Consider the following 23,184-nt stretch of genomic DNA (forward strand, 5'->3'; position numbering starts at 1 on the left):
TGAAGTCAACAACTATTTCTTTAGTTTTATAAACGATTAGAGACAGGTTCTTGGTTCTGCACCAGTCTGTTAGCCACTGCACCTTCTCGACTTGTCTTCTTAATGATGTGGTTTGAGCTGTACTTTGCAGTAAAGTCCTGAGTCAGTAGAATAAACAGCAGTGGACTGAGAACACAGCCCTGGGGGGCACCGGTGCTCAGTATGGTGGTGCTGGAGGTGTTGCTTCCATTCCTGAATAATTGTGGTCTTTCAGTCAGGAAATCCAGAACACAATTATAGAGGGAGAAGTTCAGGCCCAGCAAGGCATTTACAAGCTGTGATACTTGCAAAAGAGGGTGACAATACATCCATACTGACCATACAGGGTCTCCACACCTTCTTGTGTTTAATTTACATGGTAAACAGCACAGCCATCTTAAGATGTTCAAATCACATAAATCAGATACAGCTTTTTTATATGTGTCTGGTTTACAAGCATAATCAGCCTGACTAAGATAAACAGACAGTCAGGATGGTCAGGCCTAATGACCAAATGCACCAGCTAATATCTAAATAGTGCATATTTTATATATTTTTGCCTGTATGAGCAGCTTTTTAGCAGTTAAAGACCAATGTGAAGGCAAATGTTCGCTTAGCTTAACATTTCTTAATGAATGCCCGGCCATGGCCATAGGATTTACTTACATGACGTCGGGGTCACTGAAATGTACTGAGTGTGAAGAAGATGTCTACTGTCTGCACACACTAAATGCAGACACTCGTCTGGGGCTGAGAGAGCGGACAGCATAGTCTGACCACATAGTCTAACCACACTCTTGCTGCTACATAGACATGTCACCCTGACACAGATACACTGTCCTTCCTCTGATAACAATATATATTTACATAATTAAGTTTGTTTGTGTCTTTCTCTGCCAATAGAATTGATTGTTACCTTTTAAGGGAAAGGTGCACATCAATGTATCATATATAACCCAGTTTTCTCTGTTTCTCTGCCTGAGAGAAGAGAACTTCTGAACTTGCTCTTTGTTACTCAAAGGCTCTGGGTGTCTGAGTATCCGACTGATTGTTCTTTCTTGTGTCTTTTGGAAGTCAGGTAATTTTCAACCTTATATCTCTGTTTTTTAAGTGTTTTTTTTGTATGCTGTGTGAAAATTTAATAATGGGTGGATCAAAAGAAAGCCTCCAAAATCACCTTAAATAAAATATGTCTACACTGACTTCCATATAAAGATTTTTCTGGAGCTTTTTGCATGACAATATATGCGACTTAGGCTACTTTATGCTGAGTCATTTGATGCTTTGTTTTGATGTTGTAAAGAAATAAATAATACAGTATTATTAGTTGTCCTAAGAGGGGGAAGGTTGATGGGCCAAAAAAAAGAAAAAAAAAGGAAAAGAAATGACCCTTTTAACCAAAGGTACATACTCATCCCAGGGGTACATATAAAAATAATAAAACATACATATAAAAAAAGAGATTTAAAAAATATAATTATATTACGTTATATTTCATGCTTTGATCATATGGATTGTTTGATTAATTAATACTTTGTAATCATTGAAATATCTAGGTCCAATACATTATTTTATTTGGAATTTGGGAGAAATTATGTCCGTAGTTTATAGGATAAAACAACAATATTCATTTTACTCAAACCTGTAAATAGCAATAAAATCAGAGAAACTGATTCAGAAACTGAAGTGGTCTCTTAATTATTTTTTCCAGAGCTGTATTTCTTTGAGTGAAAAACATTTTATTATTGATTTATCGTTGCATTTTAAGCCAAAACTACACAAAAACGTTGTTGTTCATCTTTCACCAGATTTACATACGTGACTTTTTTCATAGGTGCAAAACCAGCACTGTACTGGGGATGTAAACTAGTAACACTGACGACAGCGGAAGTGACACACGCGGTGTGTTTTCTTTGATTGTGGAGAAAAGGCTGAGAGTTCAGAGGGGGATATGGAGGGAGTCCGGGCTCGCTGTGAGCGGGTGAATTAGGAGGCTGTGTGCGGGCCTTTCTGCTCTCTGTCTGGGTCTCACCATTATACTACAGCCGGTATCGGTCAATCAGCGGCGGAGGACTGTGGCTCCGTTTTTCTGAGAGCCGGAGCAGCGGATTCAGACACTCACACACACACTGAAAGAGAGCGCTGGTTAACGAGGACAACAACACGCACAACATCTGGCTCAAACTGGACCCGTATCTGTGGAGGGAGTTTCTAAATAATCCGGATTAAAGATGTGCACCCCGTGCTGCGTGTCTCAGGTGAGTTCCTGTGTTTTTTAACGAGAGAAAAGAAGGTCGAGATGAAAACAAGCGTGACTGGCGTTAACGATACTACTCTCTCTCTCTCTTTTTTTTTTTTATCTCTGCTTTACTTCACTGCCAGCTCATTTTCCTTTAATATAAACATCCTACCTTCATTTTTACTTTCTTAAAACAATATTTCTCATTTAAAGACGGTGTAAATCCGTATAAACCGCTGGAGAGAGCTCGTCTGTTCTCTCTCCTGCTGAAGTTACTCCTCTCCCCGCCGTGTCTCTTTGTTTGTGCTCCAGTGTTGAGCTGTTACAGTATAACGTTAGCTAAACGTTTGGTCATATAGCTAAACGTAAGCTAGCTAATGTAGCTAACTAGCTATCTGATATCTCTAGTTTAGTTATATATATAAGTCTCATATAAGACAGGTGTAGAAACAGTACAGTACATTTACTGTACATTCACTACTGAAATAAAGTTATCCAAAAGCAGTGTGTAAGACTGGTGGAGGAGACATGCCAAGATGCATGAAAACTGTGATAAACAAAAATATTTATTCCACTAAATATTGATTTCTAAACTCTTTAAACATGAACGTTATGAATGTGAACTTGTTTTCTTTGCATTATTTAAGGTCTGTCAGTTGTCAGCTCTTTTTTTTCTTCATTATAACCATTCCACCTTCATTTTAAACTTCTTAAAGACATCATTTCTCATTTTAAGACGATGTAAATCGGTATTAACTGCTGGAGAGAGCTCTTCTGTTCTCTCTCCTGCTGAAGTTACTCCTCTCCCCGCCGTGTCTCTTCGTTTGTGCTCCAGTGTTGAGAGCTGTTACAGTTAGCTAAACGTTTGGTTATATAGCTAGACTGTTTATCTGTAGTTTAGTTGTATACGTCTTGTGTATATATAAGACAGTTGTAGAAACAGTACAGTACATTTAATGTGACTCTTTTTTGCCCATTGTCTCTCTAACCTGGGGAACTACTGTACTCCTGAGCAGCTAACTAGCCAGCTTATCTCCATTACCTCATGTTCAGCAGTTATAGCTAAGTACAGTGTGTTGGTGGTGTTTGTGGTGTTGAGGGTTTCTAGTGCTTCTACTCAACAATTGTAGGTTAACCCAGTTAGTTAACCTAGTTCTGTCCTATTGGAAATTAATTTTGAATTGTAATAAGGTGTTTTGTCATGCTTCTAGTTAAATGTGGACAGGCAATATCAAGAATAGCAAATTCAGTACCGTTCTCATTCCTTGTTAAAATTAAAACTACCATAGCAATATTATAAATGACCTATATAATTAATTATACCTTATTTTTTAAGACACACAGAGTTTAAAAAACTATAGCAGCTTGGACCATTGCTTTGTGGAGAACGGGGGGGAAAAGCACAGTACTGTACAAACCATATTTTTGAAGTATATATCTTAAAATATCCTTAACGTGACATTTTAATGCCTCAGATATCTATGGAACTTCCAAAGCCTCAAGCTAGGACTGGGAGGTTAATTAAATTAATTAGATTAATCAAATTACTGTTTTAATGTGATTTTTAAAATGCAATAATGGAAGTTGTAAACCTGAAAAGAACTCTTTAATGTGGCAGCAATCTTTGTATTTTACACTTTTTCTTAAATAAAAACTGAAATAAAAGGCAGGTATGTTTACACTGTGTTTAATATAAAAGCTATATGTAAGATTAAAGGAGGCTGCTTACTGTTCTTAAAAAAAATGTACATTGTACAAAAGAACAATAGCTTGTGCCTTACTTTATTTGGTGCTGTCTGTTTACAAAAAACAACTGAAGTTGTTAACTAAAAATCGTGATCAAGAATCACTTATTTGATGTATTTTTTTTTACATATCGCCCAGCCCTACCTGTTCAACATTAAAACCATGCATCCCTATTTCCACAGTATATATCTTAAACTTTTTGTGTAGGACTACAGCAACTAATCGGTTAAAGTAGATTATTAAAATACTTGTCAACGGATTTTAATAATCAATTAGTTGGGTATATGCTATTATAGCCAACAAATTATTAGCATTCCCCATAAGTTCTCACTCCCACCTTATGTTCCACCTTATATATAACCAAGCTAAGGTTACTGACAAGTTCCTACAATTATTATTTTTTCTCTCACTCAGTGTTACTAGAGTCAGCTACAGTAGAGTGGAAGAGTGGATTTCCAGTGTGTTTTCTAGTAAACTCAACCTGTACAATTTATTTATTAAACACGTAAAACTATTATATATATATATTAGGGGTGTCACGATCTCGATATTTTATCGAAATCGAATCGAAATGAGGTCACGATCTCGAGTATCGAAGTCAAAAAGAGGATCGACGATCCCTCCCGCGCGCGCTACGCAAATAGCGCAGCGCGCTACGCAAATGGCGCGGCACCAACACAGCGCATCCTATTCATTTAAATAGAGATAGCCACTGCATGAGCGCAGTCGGCGGGAGTGTGATCACTGTTTTTATCTGTCCAACGGGGGAGGGGGGGAGGGGGTTGGGCGCGCAGGTTTTGTATCTGTATCTAACGGAGGGGTGGGTGCGCGCAGGTGAGAGCGTGTGAACTCGCTGAAATGCGTGTGTCAGTGTGACTTGAGAACACTGACTATAGATCACAGTGAGGTGGATTAAAAATCTTAAACTTATAATTGACTACACCTGTTGCTTTCCATTGAATTAAAAAAACATCTTTCTCTCAGATAAAGTAAACACAAGCGTGTTTCTGACTAAAATAAAAGCTTTTCAGGAGAGATATAAGTTATGTGTAAATATTTATAAGACAATACCCACATCACTTATCTAACCAGCCTGTACTGATTTCTGCCCCCCAATAATGCTTTCAATAACCTCTTGTAACCCCTGGGAGCCAGGGGTTACACTCTAATAGCCTTTAATAGTCTTCAGTAGCCTTTAAAAGACTTACCTGGCGGCCGTGGTGTGTCCACTAAACTCCGTAGTTATAAACATCCTGAGGTTAGCAGCGCGCTAACTGACCTGTTTATAATTTAATCCGAGCAGTGACTCCGTGTCGGCTGTTCTAACCTGCTGCTGTTAGCTGCTTGGGCTGAAAGATGAACTGTAGTGAGCTGTATTATCCGGTTAGTGGGGTTAAAACCTTTATTTGTTTACAGAAACAGTAAAAACGGACTGGCTGAGCTCTGTAGCCCGTGGCTGGGCTGTACTGAAGTAGTGACTGAGTGAAAAGAGCGGGGCTTGTGCTGCTGCTGCTAGTGGTTGGATGAAGAACTGCAGCTTCATGTAATGAGCAGTTTCACCAGCCATCCACACACAGCTCTGATAAACTGCTTGTTTTAATAGTGCACACTGTTGCTACCAAAAAAAGTCACTAGATGGCATTACCATATATATCTTAATAAATAATAATAATAATATTTATAATATTTATAATAATAATAATAATAATAATAATAATATTAATAATAATAATAAATATATTATTTAAATTTTATGAGGCATAAAATAATAACAAGAAAAAAAAACAAGAAAATCTCGAATCGAATCGTGACCCTCAAATCGAAAATGAAATCGAATCGAGGATTTAGAGAATCGTGACACCCCTAATATATATATATATATATATATATATATATATATATATATATATATATATATATATGAGAATTCCCTTAACAGTGCCTTTCAAATGTATTTATTCAGCATTGAGATCTTTATTTCTCTGAAAACAAAGGAAAGTTGTTGTTCAGAAGGAGTGTTGCTCGGCTTAGAGACACACATTCAGTCTTTGTTGTTTGTCTCATTGTGCTGGAACAGACATTGAGCTGTTGTTTATGGGAGTCCTGTAACTAACACTGCTTTACAACACTACTAGTGAAGACTTGCTGCCTTGAAGGCAGCTTTTTTCAGTGAAAATAGGCCGGATAGTAATAATTCATCAGTATTTGCTGACATTTCCTTGACATTTCTTCTATTTAAGCTTGTTTCTGTTTAGAGAAAGTGTTGGAACTGACCCTATTTATTTTGAGAGGACAGCACTGAAAACACAATTGGGGAGCGTTTAAGGAACGCTGGAGATAATCTGGGAAATGGAGGACAATAGATTAGTCAACACACTGTCCTCCACATTCTTGGTGTGCTTTGAGTGGCCTGCGTTTGCTGCTAACCCCCTGTTTTTGTATGTTGCATGGTCCGCGGGTGGTCTTTTCATTTCCTAGTTGGATCTATGAGGCTGCTTGTTTGCATAAGATTAGCGGCGGGCAACAGAAAGAAGGCGGCCTGCGTCTGCTGGGCTGTCTCATTAGTGCTAAGCCTGTCAGGAGTCGGTGGCCCCACGGCAGCCAAGATGGGTGCGAGATGGGCACAGACGGATTGCTGGCGCCTTTTTATGGTCCTGTTCACCTGATACACCACAGATTGTGCTGGTATTTTGGTGTGAGGGGTTAGGAGGGGGTTTTCTTTGTAATACTTTGTTGTACTTAGCACAATCGAGGAACCCAGCAGAAATGGGTCTACACTTGTGAAGGTCTTTTAGATTCCAGTGGGCCATTCAGGATCGACAATGGGAGCAAATCCTGATTCACAGGATACATTTCCATCTCAAGCAGGCTGTTAGAATTGGATAGGATCGTGCTGCTGCTTATGTTTGAACCCACACAACCTGGGAACAAGCAGCTTAGCGTCGGAATGATGCTATGAATGTGAATTCCTTGTCGGCCTTGTAGTAGCTAGAGTAGGCCAAAGCTAAAGGCGCCTACATTCTTGTGATATCCCAGGTCAACAAAAAACAAGAGCTGCACGATAATGGGGAAAAAAATACTGAGATATATTGTGTTTTTAAAGCAGCAGTCCTTACATTTTTATTTGAAATTAAAAGCATTAGTACTGTTTTTTTCCGCACTCTAAGGCGCATGTCTACTTTCATACAAAAGCCGCACTGAATTATAAGGCGCATTAAGCTGAGTAAACAAAACTGTAATTCTTAAAAAAATAAAAACACTGGGTGTTAATCTACACAGATTCCTCTCCTGAAAACTGTTTAGTTGGGTGAGTAAAGCGCTTCCATTTATTTACAGTAAACTTAGATTACCTGATTTCCACTAAGGCTGGGTGCAGCAGCATTAGAATAAGCAGCTAAATAAACCCTAACCTGACTTGATGAATTCATACATTAGGCACACTGACAAATATTTGCAAAAAGTAAAGGATTTTAAGTGTGCGTTATATTGCGAAAAAATATGGCTCTCCTAAATTGGTAGGGTGCAAAATATTTAGATTAATGGTATCACTGTCCTACAAAATCAGTGTAAATACAGAGTGGTCTGGTAGGTTTGTTCAGTGTAATTGATTTCTACATTTTGATAGTATTATATAAATGAACAAAACACCATACTCAAACACTGAATGTTATGCATTAATTTATTTATATAAGCCTGCATTAAAAGTACTTTTTCACAAACTTGTTGCAGTTGCACATTCTCACCAGAGAGGTCTCTAAATGCTCAAAACTTACAGTGTCACTTTAAGAAATACATGGATTTTCTTCAGATTTCTCCAGATATCAGTGAGTGTTTCTTTTCATGATATTATTATTATTATTACGCTCTGCATATCTGAGAATAATATGATTAATTATTATCTGTTATGTGTGTGCTTTAATTAGCCTGATGTAACATTGTTAGGGGCCTATGTACAGCATTTTGTTTTGCATTTTTCTCTATATATCTAAAATCTGATTTCATGTTCTCTCCATTGTATGAAAATCATAGGACCCTAGTTGCCATAGTCTGCGATGTGAATATTGCCCTTGAGTCCATTGCAATTACATTACTTAACAGATTTATCAGGAAGGCCTAGTAGAAACATGGTAAATCTTGCAGTCTGTATGGATTGTCTCCTTCAGCTGTCTGGACTTGAGTTCCTCCTTGCTCTAGATGGCTTGATGACTATCTCATGATTCAGCCGTGATGATGTAAGCTGTTTACAGACGGGAGGTTTCATTGGCAAGTGAAGCTTTAGTTTATTTGGAAGAGCTGGTGCTGTGTTGTTTTTATTGCATGTATTTAGTCAGTATGTCAGATACTAATACGTTGTGGGCACAATCAGATTAATGATTACTTAAGTAATTGGTAATTATCAGTTCATGCAGATTTAATTTGTCCATTTAATTTAACTGGTTCTCTGTGGTCGGTGGCAGTTTACCATTGTTTCACCATTGTATTATTTGTTTTAGGGTAAGCTATGTTTAGCTGGGGGTGCATGATGAAACTTCATGAAATATGTCTCTGGACTCGAGCCTATGTGGAGGAGCGTGGCATATCTTGAGAACAGGCTGGTCTTTTTTTTGTGTTTGTGTTTTAAACCATGCCACTGTTACAACAGATTCCTGAATTCCATTTTTGTTAAGCTTTTTTTATTAATTATTTTATTTTTTTTGGAAGGTTGTCTTTTCATATATAAAAATATTTGAAGTTCGCTAATATTTGCTACTTTTCTGATTTATTTGATAAAAACTGTGTGGAAAAACGCATGACTTGTGTGTGATTTATAGCTGTGAGATGCATATTGAACTGGAGTTGGCTAGATGGTTGTTGTGGTGGTGCTTTGTGGTTGTTAGGTTGTTAGTGTTTTGTGTGAAATCCCAGATGGATGCTATGATTTTGCTCAGTGGTTCTAGGTGGTTGCTATGGTGTTGAAAAGTGCTTTTTGTGGTATCCCACGTGGTTCATAAGCTTTTTTTTTAGGTGGTTGGTATCATTTTTCTAGGTAACTTATATCGCAGGTTATGAGCCCTGTGTTTGATGTGGTGCTGGTAAATCATTGCTAGGTGGTTGATATGGTATCCCAGGTGATTGCCGAATGGTTAATAGCTGGTTGTTATGGTGTTGCTAAGTGGTTTTAGTGGTGTTGCTAAGTGGTTGCTATGATATACCTGGTAATTGACAAGTAATTGCTGCTTGTTTTTTGTTATAGGTTTGCTAAGTGGTTACCTGGTGTTTGATGGTAAGTGGTTACTAGATGGTTAATATGGTATCCCAGGTGATTGCCAAGTGTTTGATATGTGGTTGCTATGGTGCTGCTCAGTGGTTACTAGTTCGGTTAGGTTACTAATATAAAGCACTGTTGTTAGGTGTTTGCTGTGGTGGTAGCTATTGTGTTGCTATTTGAGTGCTGTGGTATCCCAGGAGGTGTTGCTAAGGTGATGCCAGGTGCTTGCTTTGGTATCTTAAGTGAGTGTCAAGATGAGGCTATAGGTAGTTGCTATAATGTTGCTGCCATGGTATCCCTAGTGGTTTTGTTGGTATTCCTATGTGGTTGGTGTGCTACCTTCAAGCACAGGCTGTTTACATGCTGCCTAATATATAGCCTGTATATCTCCATAGACAGATGCCACTGTAGTCAGATTGTCACTGTTTTTTTACTTCACTTGTCAGTGGTTTTAATGTTATGGCTGATTTTGCGTAACTCTAATTGTTTTTGGCAGGTGTAAGTGTTTTTCCTTCACGTCTTTAGCAGTCTTTCAGTAGTAGTAGTAGTAGTAGTAGTAGCAGCTCTGCGAGGAGTCAACACCAGCGTTCACACCGTCACAGTGCTGCTGGAGCTGAAGCAGTGCTAACAGTGCTGACAGTGTGGGAAGTAGTAAGATGTTCTCAGTCAGCTGAAGATTTCACACACCCTCTCACCTCCACTCAGTGTGAGAGGCCACAATCAGAGCACCGTCCCGCTGCTGAAAGAGCGCTGTTTACTCCCTCACTGTCTGTTCCCCCTCAGGACTCTGCATTTGCAAATGAAAAAGCCGTTTCCGGCGCCCGACAAATGATTGCCAGCCGAACTGCATCCATCCATCAGTGCCTCTTTTAAATCCATTGATCTGATGCTGCAGTTGGATGTTGGAGTGTTTGGTGTAACTATGGTCTCTGCGGGAGGAGGCTTTCTGTGTGTGTGTTTACACTTCAAATAGTGAAGTAATACATTTTTGGCAGAGCTGGAGAATTTCCCAGCTAACGCACCAGCAGAGCTGCGTCTCAGATCAAACAAGATTCCACGTTTTGGCAACAGAATTAACCTAACTAGAGCATGGACTTCAAATCGTCAAATCGTGGCATTCGATTTTTGTTACTATAACCAAAACGCTCAAAATTTATTCTGCAGAATTTTTCCAAATTGCTCAAGTAGTTGCTCATGGGTAGGGGTGGGCAATATGGCCCTAAAATAATATCGCGATATTTCATGATATTTTTTCGCTATAACGATACTCTTGGCGATATTACAAAACACTACGTTTACATTACCAGGCTGAAGTGAATCTGATATTTTTTTGCTTAATGTGGCTCAGATCTGACTTTTTAATGGGTTTGTGAACGTGCCAAATCTGATTTTTTCATATCAGATCTGAGCAACTTCCATATGTGGTCCTAAATCTGATACGTATACGATCTATGGACATGCAACATGAATGTTAAAATCAGTTAAATCAGAATTCATGCAACTTTTTGCTTTTACGCATCGTACCCACACATCTCCTGGTGCAGCTGTGCAGCTATAGCTCTTGGCGATATGACAAAACACTGAAATAAAAACAAAAATAACTTAAGGATACACTACTGCAACAAAATATATATTTTTAATTATTTTATTATTGCATATGATAAGGCATGATATGGCACACCCTTAACTGAGATATTAAAAAAATACAAGAATTTTATCAGATTTGTAACAGAAGTCAATGTAATATTTTCCAGCTTTGTGTGTTGTAATATTTTCCAGTGTAGTACATGCCTTTTCCCCTTTTAGAGCTCAGTGATTGGCTGCTGCTATTCGGTCTGGCCACGCCCATTGTCCCTCCTCCAGAAAAGGTGTTGCTAAGGTGTTGCATGGTGGCTGTTAGTGTTGCTAGGTGTTTGCTGTGGTATCTTAAGTTGGTGTTTGTCAAAAGAAGGCAGGTGGTTGCTATAATGTTGCTCTTTGGCTGCCATGGTATCCCTAGTGGTTTTGTTGGTTAATATGACTGATTACTAGGTCTTTAACTAATAGATATAATAACTAGGTCTTTAACTAATAACTAATAGAGCTGTTTTCACAAGTTTGTGGCTAAAATTTGGGAAGTGACAACTTTTTCTCAAAATATAGTTGGTCGAAAAAGCACAATTTTTAGGATGAAAATTCCACCATTCATTCTTATGAGAGAAACTTTTTTGTTGATTTTATTAAAACTGTAAATTGAATTGGTTTAAAAAGAAGAAAACACAAACCATACAATAGGTTCTATGATTGTGCAAAATTTATTGGCTGTAGTTTGAAAAATGTGACCTGTAGATTTCTGAAGCAAAAGTCTATGAAGACATTTCTATGAGAGTGTTTTGGCCACAGTAGATTTGTTCAGATGTTTACTGTATAAATATTCCTGATTGAGATGGAACACTATTGATTTTTTCCAACTGTAGGAGGAGTAGCAGCTTTAAAAATATATAAAAAATAAAAAGTGTCATTGACATTAACTGGTTAGGAAATTGTAGTTTTCCTCTTGTGTCTTTGTTTAGGAAGGAACTTTCCATAGTTATCTTCAGTTGGAGTGATTATTATGTTGGATGGCGGATAAAGCGATTACTTGAGTCATTATTTGGACAATGTTTGGAGATAATTGCTCCATTTCAGACTTTTATTGGCAAATAGACTTGATTTAGAGCTGTGTTTTACACAAATATGTTTCACTGCAGCCCTTTTTATATTCTTTTCTTCAGTGTGGAACATTCCTTAGTATGAGGTTGAAGCAGCCTTAAGCAGCAGGGTTTAAGGAGCTCTTGGGCTTCATTGTGTGAAACTTAGTATCCAGGTCAATGGCCTCAGCCTGGGTCTGTAACCTTTAACCCAGATCCTTGCGACAGCTGGAGAGGCTTCAGGGAAAGTCTTTGAAGGGACTCCACCAGAGTTTGTTGGTTGGGCAGAGTGGGAAGAAGTAGCTGAGGTCCATGCTCCTAAGGCTACGTTTACATTACCAGGCTGAAGTGAATCTGATTTTTTTTGCTTAATGTGGCTCAGATCTGACTTTTTAATGGGTTTGTGAACGTGCCAAATCGGATTTTTTCATATCAGATCTGAGCAACTTCCATATGTGGTCCTAAATCTGATACGTATACGATCTATGGACATGAAACATGAATGTGAACAGTTAAATCAGAATTCATGCAACTTTTTGCTTTTACGCATCGTACCCACACATCTCCTGGTGCAGCTGTGCAGCTATAGCTAAAACCAGCAAAAGCAAACCGCCTGGCCTTTTTTCTCCTCCTTGACCTGAGCATGTACTTCAGACCAGCTGTTTACTCTCCACTCCAGCAAAAGATGCTCCCCACATGAGCTGCTAATGCATCTATTTTCCTTTATAAAGCTACGAGTCGTCTCTCAAATATGACTTTTTTATTGTTGGTGAAAGAAGGCGATGTTATACACGTATCAATGTGCGGATGTGAGGTGTTTCGGGGACATATTTATTCATATTACACACAGATACAGGTCACTTACATTTGTGAATGTGAACCATCAAAAATCGGATTTGAGCAACAATGTTTAGGTTGTTTACACTATATTTTGAATGTGACCTATATCTGATGTTTGTTTGAAAAGTTCCTACTTCACATGTAGTTTCGGTTTTATTTGCGCCAGAATCACAGGAGCTATCAGATGGTTTCAGGCGTTTTTTGCTGTTCAAACTTCCACTCCGACAACATATCTGTTTCACATATAAAGAAAAAGTTTGGACAAACTTGACCAATACTTAAAAGCCTAATCGGACCTCCAAAGTAAATAGTTGATTCCTACTAGGTTTAGATGAACATTTTGATGTTCTTATGTTTGCTTCACGACCCACCTCAGGCGATGTGGGAATAGGGCGGGTACTGAGAGAGAAGCTCTCTCCGGCTGACCACCTGTCGTCAGGAGGAGGGGGATGGTACTCCCAGTCTTCTTGAGCTTTGTTGATGCTGTCTGCAGTCTTTGTTGATGCAGCCGTCAGTGTCATGGCCCCCACGCTATGGAATTCCTCTATATCTCCAACTTTGCTCCTACTGATCTTCTCAATACTATAAACATATAATAAAAAAGGACTGTACATCAACATGAACACATCATCTCAACCTTAAAAAAAAAACAAAACAAAACAAAACAAAAAAAAAAAGTATGGTGGTGGGAACATCATGATATGGGCCTGTTTTGCTGCATTAGGGCCTAGCCAGTTTTTGCAATCACTGAGCGGAAGATTTCAAAAGTTTCCACAGGATAATATGAGTGTCTGTACATCAGCTTAAACTCCGTAGAAGTTGGGTTATGCAACAGGACAATAACCAGAAAACATTGAAGCAAGTCCACATCAGAATGGCTTAAAAAAAACAAAATCTGCCTTTTGACATAGCAAAGTCAAAACCCGGATCGCAAAACTTTAGAGTGGTGTAGAGTGGAGGAGTGTGTAACCACATTCATTCTAAAAGTTCACTTACTTTCCACTACCTCTTTGAATGTTGAAGGAGTGTGTTCAATAAAAATCTGCAAGATCATATATTTTTTGTGTTTATTGGTTTAGGCACATTATATTTGTCAAAACCTTTGATTTTGATAAAGAACATCCCATTCCATTTTATGATGAATTTATACAGAAAACCATGAAATTGCAAACATTTTACATACTTTTTCTTGCCACTTAATCTCTGATATTGGCATAATAAATTCAGCTCTTACCTGATTCACTTCTGCCCTAATGGGTAATTTTGTTTTGTATACACTGAGGCAATATACAGTGAATATTTATCACTTTTATACAGGATGTTCTCCAGGGATCAGTGCTAAGCCCTCTCTTTCTTGTTATTTACATGCTGCCTCTTGGGCAAAACAAGTTTGAGAGCAGGCTACTTTCCTTTTGTCTCTCTCTCTCTCTCTTCTGACTCTTTCTGTTCTTCTCTATGTTGACATTACAAGCCTGAGTTATCAGTTTCGTATTGGATTTGGTTTTCTTGTTGGTTCACATTCTTAATAATCTGTAGCTGTAATTTGAACACGTTTTCTTGAAATGACACAATGTGCGCATAATGTTTATACATGACTATTCCCCAGAGACATTATAAAGGAGGAGACCAGTCATTGGTTGAAGTTTGACTTGTGTATGTTTGTAAGGTTAAAAATGGCATTTTTTTTACAGATAAATCCCAGCTCTTCAATGGTTATGCCACAAATGGGGAGGGCTGACCTACTATTGCGGAAGCCCTTCTTAATTGTGGAGATCTGCACAAGCGTAGTAGCCAGAGCAAGCTGAAAAAAAAAAAAACACATTTTGGTGCATTATTGAGACAAACGGTACAAACTTTTTTTTTTGTTTAGGGCTTTAATCAGATTTAATTAGTGATTTTAAAATATGTTTTACACGTGTTTCTGTTTCAAATCACCTCCTGAAGGGGTTTGCGTGACTGGGTTTGTATTTGTTTTGAATGTATACTGTATATGTATATGACCAGGTGTAAACCGTATTAAAGGCTACTAAAGCACTGACTGGATGGGAGCAGTTTCTCAGGAGGACGTCTGTTAAAAAGCAGGAGGACCAGTGAGTTTTTTTGGCTTTCACTGTCACATGATCACATCGCGTTCAGTAGCTCCTCCATTTCCACTCGTTGTTGTGTTTACGTGGATCTCCATGGAAACGCACGAAGAAAGTGTAATTACGGTGCGTGGCAGTGGACTCAGAGATGTGCATCTGGACGGAACTAAAAATAAGGGAGGAGTTTGAGGACGTCTAAGAAAAACACCTACATGGTTGTTCCAGACGGGAATAAAATTACCCCAGGACCCCCTGAGAAACTAATCCCATCCGGATAGGGTTTAGCTGTACTAAAGCTTAAAATAAACATCAGGTTTGTTGAGAATAGCAGAAATCGGCTATTTCCTATAGCTGTGTGAACATAGCAAAAGTGATTCAGATCTGGTTTGAAAAGACAAAAAAAGTCAGATTTCCTCTTCTCTCAGAACCCTGCTTAGCAACAATGAACCCACTGTTTTATAAGGTCCACTTTAATCACAGAAAATAATGCTTGTCATATATCAGTACCACCACATCAGTGTGGTTCCATACACCATGACTGCTGGTCTTTGTGTGTAGATGGAATATGATCTCATATATCCACTCTCTGTCTGTGTAATAGTATGATCTCAGCACTTCTTATTCTGACTGCAGCAGCTGATGTTTGTCATGTGCTGATTTCAGTTTCATAGTAACAGCCCAGTGCTACCTTCACTGTGTCGGCCAATAGGAGCAGGCGGTTTTTGCTGCTAGGGGCGAAAATGACCAATGAGGTTCTCTAGGTGTGTGTGCCTTTGTCTGTATGTGTGTGTGCTTTCTAATAGAATAGCCCAGGCTTTGTCCTCATGTTTAAAAATGTTACAATCTTAATTCCACAATTCCACAGTGTGTAAAACAATGTATATAATGTAAATAAGTCAATAAATGTAAATTTAAATAAAACAGAATGCAATACTCCATAATAATAATCTATTGGACCCATATTTTATTTACAATGGAACATATTTAACACTTATCAGATGTTAAATAATGTGGAGACCATTTTCCGGTAAGTTTTAGCCCAGAGAATACAGCGCAGAGAATATTTTTCTAAATTGTGTAGACATATGGCTTCTTTTTTGCATGAGACAGCTTACATCATTTTTGATTATGAACAATGAGCTGTGATCAGACTGAGTTCTGGACAGCTAACGAAGTTAGATAAAGATAGGCTTAGTAAACAAACCTGTAATAAATATTATTTATTATTAAATATTAATATTATTGTTATTATTAAATAATAAATGTTAATCTCAGTAAAGCCAGTAAAGTGCTTCCGTTTATTTACAGTAAGCTTAGATTACTGAATTTCTGCAGCACTAAGTCTGGATCATTAGCATTAGCGGCTAACCGATATTAATACAGGCCGATAATGCTCACCTCTGGACGAGGAAATAGCGAGCACAGTTGGTGGGTAATGCTAATACTGCTCCAGCAGTGCTAGATGGGGTTAGCAGCAGGCTACAGGCCCATAATACTCCCCTCTGAACGAGGGAAATAGTGGCTAGCAGCTAATGCTAATGCTACTCCAGCCCCTGTGCTGGAGAACTAAACTGAAACTCCTGTATAACACTGTACTTCAGTGCAGTGACTTTACTGCTCCTTACACCCTGACTGGATAAAAGGTGCACTGACGATTTTTGGGAAAATAAAAGGATTTTAAGGGCGACTTAAAGTGCGAAAAATACAGTACAGTAGATGGTGGGGTATGCAAAGTCGTTTTTCGCAGATTGGTGAACCTTTGTCTCTCCAAAATGCTTATTTTAACCCAGTTTTTGGCTACTATTACAGCTGTTAGTAACACTTAAACACTTTTAGCTTTTGTTGCGACTTTTTATGTTTTGCTGAAAATCAAGTTCTAAATGCATTAATGTTTTAATGAAATGTCTCACTTTCTACATCCGGTATTTGTTCTAAGTTCTTTAGTGAATAGATTATATGTATATGATATTTGTAAACTATTATATTCTGTTTTTTTTTTAATTTATATACATTTTACACAGCTTCCCAACTTTTTGCAATTGTGCTTGTACATCAAGGCCTTGTCCTCTTATTTACTGTTTTTATGCAGGCCTAACTATTATACAGACTTAAGCCACATGGTTAAACCTCAGTATTGAAGCTCTTTTAATGAAAGAGGAACAACAGTTTGGGCTAAATAACAGTCATTAGTACAGAGTGCACAATGTTAACATGTCCACCTCTCTCTCTCTCTTTGCTTCCTCTAGCTGGCCTGCTGCTGTGGTAATGCGGCCTGTTCGCTATGCTGCGGCTGCTGTCCCAAGATCAAGCAGTCCACCAGCACGCGCTTCATGTACGCACTTTACTTCATGCTGGGCACCGTCATCTGTGTCATCATGATGTCGCCCACCGTGGAGATGGAACTGCAGAATCGGGTACGTTTTTAATGCATACACTTCTTTGAGGTTCTACTCTTAAAATCCAATAAAGTTTAAAGTTGTTTATATTAAAGCAGTAGCTCATTTAAAAAATGTCACATGACCCCTGAAAGTAGGTGATAAAATAGTTTTTTTTTTTAAACCATTGCCACCCAGTCAGTGTCTCATCTTACTGTTTAATCCAGTCCAATGTTGACTGCGTGTCTTGGTGCCCTGTCTCGGTATCAAGTCTGGTCTTGGTGCCTAGACTTAGTGTCAAGTCTGGTCTTGGTGCTTGGTGTTGGTGCTTAGTGTCCAGTCTGGTCTTGGTGCCCAGTCTTGGTATCAATTCTGGTATTGCTGTCATGTCTTGGTTCCCAGTCCTAATCCAATATTGGTCTCATATCTTGGTGCCTACTAGTCTCGGTGTATAGTCTGTGTATATAATTTTGGTGTCATGTCTATCTTGGATGTTAGACCTAGGTGTTTCCTCCAATCTTTGTGTCCAGTCTTGGTGTTGCGTCTAGTGTTGGGGTCATATTTTGGTGCTACATCTACTTTTGGTGACCAGTCAGTGTGTCTTATTTTTGTGTCTAGTCCTTTGGAGTCTTGGTGCTTAGCCTTCGTGTTAACTCTTGGTGTTGGTTTTGAGTCTTGGTGTCTGGTTAAGTCCTAGTTTATGTTTTGGTGTATAATGTTTAGTCTTAGTACTGATTCTTGGTGTAAAAAGCAAGACCCTATAGAACCCCTGTGTTACACTGCTGCTCAGAGATCATATATATCTGTCCACAGGCTGCTTATGGCCCGTTTCTCCACAGCTGAGTTGAACTCTAATCATGCGGTTATTAAGCACAGCTGAACAGTCTTATTCCTCCGCCTTGTTTTAACATTTGGCTTTTCAGCAGGAGACGAGGGCAAACCTAGTTTTCCATACCAAAGAAAGCTATTCTCCATCCTTTACAAAAGAGAAATAATCTTGCTGTCAGTTGAATGAAAACATCTTCTGGAAAAAGGCCTTTTTGCTCCAGCCGCGGGAGACTTTTTTCTTTTTTTTTTTACGAGTTTAATTACAGTGTTGCTAGGGATGGCCTGTAAAGCACTCGCTGCTGACGGAGACGGCCTTCAGACGTATGAAGGCATTATCTACAGTCAGCCAGCGCTTCAGTCCAAACCACAAAAGTCCACCCCATAAACGACGCAGCGCTGCAGGAAACTGAAAGCCATACTGGAACTCAGTAAACCTTTAACACACACAACAGGAGAAGAAAAAAATAGATTTTTGAACAACACAGAGCAGTATATGTACCCATAATGCACCATTACCCCTCTCACTTGGTCTGCTTATTATTATTTCTGAAGGTTTTTCCTCTATATGCGCATGAAGCTATGGAGAGGGTCTATACTGGAATGCTGTAGCTGGGTGTGTAATGTGGACCCAGCCATTGTGCTCTGGCCGAGCCTTTCTTTTAGGCCCACAGCTCGCCTGTTGACTCCCTACTGTGTAAATGCCATGTGAGAACAAGAGGCTAGAAAAGACGAGCTCGGCCACAACAAGGCCTCCCCTCAGAAAAGCCTCAAACGGGCTCAGATGACCTCTAGGTGAAGAAGAAAGGAGAACTGGGTGGACCTTGTGAAGAGGTTCTCAGTGGTTTTGAATGACTGTAGTCTGGGCGAGTACTTCACAGTGCAGGAAAACTCCATTATTTAAAGGGGAATTCCACTGATTGCACTAAATGTCTATAATGACAGTAAATGGCTGGTGGTGGTGACTGGAAATGGGGGTCATGGTTACTACAACACAAATATACAGTCATGGCACCCTTAAAATTCACAATCCAAATTGTGGGTAAATAACTTAAATAACAAGCATGTGATGCTCGTTTGAACCCACCTGTTACATAAAACACACCTAAAACCAGATAAAAAGGAGAGAATTTGACTCAAGCTTTGCATTATCTGTCTGTGTGTGCTACAGTATGCATGAAGAACGGAAAGAGCAGAAGAAGAGAACCTTTTAAAGACTTGAGAACCAAAATTGTGGAAAAATATCAACAATCTTACAGTTACATTAAGTCCATCTCTAAAGATCTTAATGTGCCTTAACATAATCAAGAAGATTACAACCTATGGCACCGTAGCTAATCTCCATGGACGTGGACAGACAGGAAAAATAGTCCTGGTGGTGGATAAACAGCCCCAATCAAGTTCCAAAGAAATTTGAGCTGTCCTGCAGGCTCATGGTGCATCAGTGTCAGCTAGGCCTGTCGCAATAAATGCAATATCGATTTATCGCACAATAAATGAACATGACCTCAATTATTTTTGATAATCATGATATAGTCTATTGTGTTTATTTGTATGTTTGTTCACATATAAAACAGTGAACAGTGTTTTAGCCAGTTGTGCTTTAATAACTGTAACTCCATACACACAGTGTGAACTAAAGTAGGTGAAGAAATAAGAATATAATTCCCAAACTAATTATAATAAATGATAAATTAAAAATGTATTATGCTGTTCTGTTATCATTATGTCATTGGCATTTAATAGTCTTAAAATTACAAAAATATTGTGTACTGCAATAATTTCTACATTCGAATTAAATGAAATGCTATAGCAGGAGACACAAAAAGCTAGACTGCAGTTTGCCGAAACATAAGTGAGTAAGCCTGAGTAAACCTTCTAGAATAATGTCTTGTGGACAGTCAGATGAGAACAAGATGGAGCTATAGCTAAAGTACATATTTTTACTGTTTATGCAGTTTATGCAATCACACAGTACAAACACCAGGCCATGGAGATCTTTGCTTTACCCTGCTACCAGCTACTAACATCTCCAGGATTCTTAGCTACACTTTAATTTCAAAAGTATTTGCTCACCCATCCAAATCATTCAGCTTTAGGTGTTCCAATCACTTCCATGGCCACCGGTGTATAAAACCAGAATCCAAGGCATGGTGCATACTGGTTCTACAAGGCAAAAAACGGACCAGCTCCTTTCTACTTGATGGCAGTGGTCAAAGCCAGATCTGTACCAAGAGCTCTTAGAGCTTCCAGTACTGCTCTGCTCAAACCTCCATCCCTCCAAACAAACAGAAAACAGACATCCAGACTCTTCTCTGTACTGGAGCACCAAGGTGGTGGAATGAACTTCCACTGGTTGTCAGAACAGCAGAGTCTAACGTCGACTGAAGACACATCTTTTCAAAGAGTTCCTAAACTAATAATAAAAAAAGGTTCCTAGGGTTCTAAACATGATCAAGCTCTGTGTATCTCTTGATCCTAGTCTACAAACTAGCTTTGGATGTTTGAAGTAACATCAAAGCACTGTTGTAAGTCACTCTGTATAAGGGCGTCTGCTAAATACCTTAAATGTAAATGTACAAATATTAGTGAAAAATGGTCTATTCTCCGAAGCTCAGACATGGTACCACAGTGGTACCATGATAGGATGCCACCTGTGCAACCTGACCAAGTCCAGCCGTGAATTTTTCTTTCTTTACTACTAAATATTTAAATATTCCACAGCCAACAGTCAGTGATATCATAACACAGTGGAAGTGACTGGGAACGACAAAAAAAAAAAAAAAAACATAAATAAGTGACATCCAAAAGTAGACTTCATATGGTCTTCAGATTAGCTCAAGAACCGTAGAGCATATAGAACTTCATAGAATGGATTTCCATTGACACAAACAGCTGCATCCAAGCCTTACATCACCAAACACAATGCAGTCAAATGGATACCCTTTTGCAATATAGTGTACTTCTCAAAATAACCTGTAAAAGACTCTCTATACAAGGATAACTGGTCACACATGGCGCTGGAAATAGAAGCTAATTATACACTGCAGAATATTCTCGCCCTCTCTTTAAACATAACTCCACCAGCCACGAAGAATCCTAAACTATAGGGCTGAACCCAGTTCAGCTTTTTATATATACAGGATACACTAGACTTCTGTGGGTGCTGTTCTGTGTAGAAGAACAGACTGAATGGTCGTTCCTCTCGTTCTGATTCATGGCACTGCGCAGGGTTGCTGAAAGTGCCTGATCAAAGAGGAAGGTCATTATTTATTCATCCCCATCCTTGTTTGCAAGTCAAAATGGCTCTTGTTTGCTGTGGACAGACCTTGTGATCCGTGTGAAAATATTGTTCCATCCAGCCGAGAACCGTGAAGGTTAAAATGGCCTCAATTATAGTCTCAGATCCTCATTTCTGAATGCAGATTTTTCCTTTGTTCAGGGTTGTCTTTTGTGAGTGATATGATATATCGAATATCACAGTATCATGTGTATATATATCGATGATGTCACAAGACAATTCTCTATGATACTTCACGACATCTGTGTTACTGAGTAGGATAAATGCTCCTGAAGTAAATACCAGAACTTATGGATAAATTGGTGTCAGATTCACAGAATTTAACTTAATTAAGCCCTATTCATTTAATTAGCGCCACTACATTGAGTAATGAAGCAGTAGCTTTAGTAAGCCAAATAGGGGGTCGAGTCTTAGAGAGTTTAGAGCGCCTATCTTTTATTGTTGAATTAAAAAATACATATGCATGCAACGTGACGTTTTCTTATCGTTCAGTTCTGTCCCATAATAAATAAAAGCTGTGACACTTTGATAAATGTCCTTTGAAGAGAAAGAAAAGAAAGATTAATACATAAATCTGAGAACCCTGGGAATATTTTATGTGTAAATAAGTTTATAATTATATTTAATAGATATGTTAACCACTTATACAGGTGTAATGGATTTAAAATGATCACAACTTAAATCGCAATCGCAATATTCTGTGGAAAAATTGCAATTAGATATTTTGCCCAAACTGTGCAGCCCTAACCACAGCTGACTGTGCTGTTTATATAATCCCAACCAGAGCATTACACAGTGCCCTGTATGTCTCAATGAAGAGTACAGACTGTTTACTCCAAACACAAATATTTTATTTAGACTTGTAGATTTAGATTTAGATTTTCTGCACATGTTCTGCATTGGTTTGGGCTTGGCTAGCCCTGAGGGTGTTAGCAGAACTTCTGCAGACCCTCATTGTGTTTCTGTTTTTGTTCTGTTTTGTTTTAGATTCCCTTCTACTCTGAGATGTGTTCGAAGCTGAACGCGGGGGAAAACTGCAGCGCTCTGGTGGGCTACTCTGCTGTGTATAAGGTCTGCTTCGGCATGGCCTGCTTCTTCTTCTTCTTCTGCGTGTTCACCATCAGAGTGAAGACGAGCAGAGGGTGCAGGGCGGCCGTCCATAACGGGTAAGTCCTTCCTCCTCTGTCCCAAACCCCCTACAGGAAGAGTTTCAGTCTTTCATCTAAACTCAGTGAGACCTGACTATTCACGCTCAGGTCCAGACATCATATCTCTGTTTGACAGGACTGAGGTGTTCAGGTTCAGGTTTCGGCTTCTGCTTTCTCAGGATCTGTCTCTCCCACTTTACTGGGTTCAGGTTTTGGCCTGAACTTAGTTGTTTCATTTTTTAACCTTTAATAGTTTTATTACTTTAAATATATTTCTAATCTGGTCCTTATGGGCACAGAGGTCTTTCAGGCCTACGCATGTGTGTGTGAAACTGGAAGTAAAACAAGGAATCAATTCAGGGAAGTACAGTACAGTGTAGCCAAAATAGTGTTCGTCAGACGTCTGGAAATCATTTGTGCAAAAAAAAAAAAAAAAAAAAAGAAAGAAGACCTCTCTTAATTATTTTCACAGGATTTCCAGTGAGAATTGGTATTGAGCATATGTTGTTCATTATTTCTGACAAGATTAGATATTCAATAATATTAAAGTACCTTTATAAAGGAAAGGAAAGTCAAAGTAAGTGAAAATAAGTTTTAAAAAACTGGCGTTCTTCCAAAACTGCTGAGAATTTGATCCCTGACAACAACAAAGTAAACACTTAGACCATCATTAGCAGAGATGTGTGGTAAG

General features: G+C 38.7%; 1 protein-coding gene across 1 annotated transcript in view; it reads left to right on the plus strand.

Annotated features, from left to right (window-relative positions):
• The first annotated feature begins 1,891 nt into the window (after positions 1-1,891).
• The window catches only part of serinc5 (serine incorporator 5), a 50,355-nt gene continuing 29,062 nt past the window's right edge, over positions 1,892-23,184 (plus strand). The window contains exons 1-3 of the mRNA XM_007243945.4: positions 1,892-2,276; positions 17,091-17,258; positions 22,333-22,511. Of these exons, the coding sequence (XP_007244007.3) occupies positions 2,250-2,276; positions 17,091-17,258; positions 22,333-22,511 (374 nt within the window). The 5' untranslated portion in view covers positions 1,892-2,249. The remainder of the gene's footprint in view (positions 2,277-17,090; positions 17,259-22,332; positions 22,512-23,184) is intronic.

The sequence above is a fragment of the Astyanax mexicanus genome, chromosome 22 (assembly GCF_023375975.1).
Source record: "Astyanax mexicanus isolate ESR-SI-001 chromosome 22, AstMex3_surface, whole genome shotgun sequence".
Lineage (NCBI taxonomy): Eukaryota > Metazoa > Chordata > Actinopteri > Characiformes > Acestrorhamphidae > Astyanax > Astyanax mexicanus.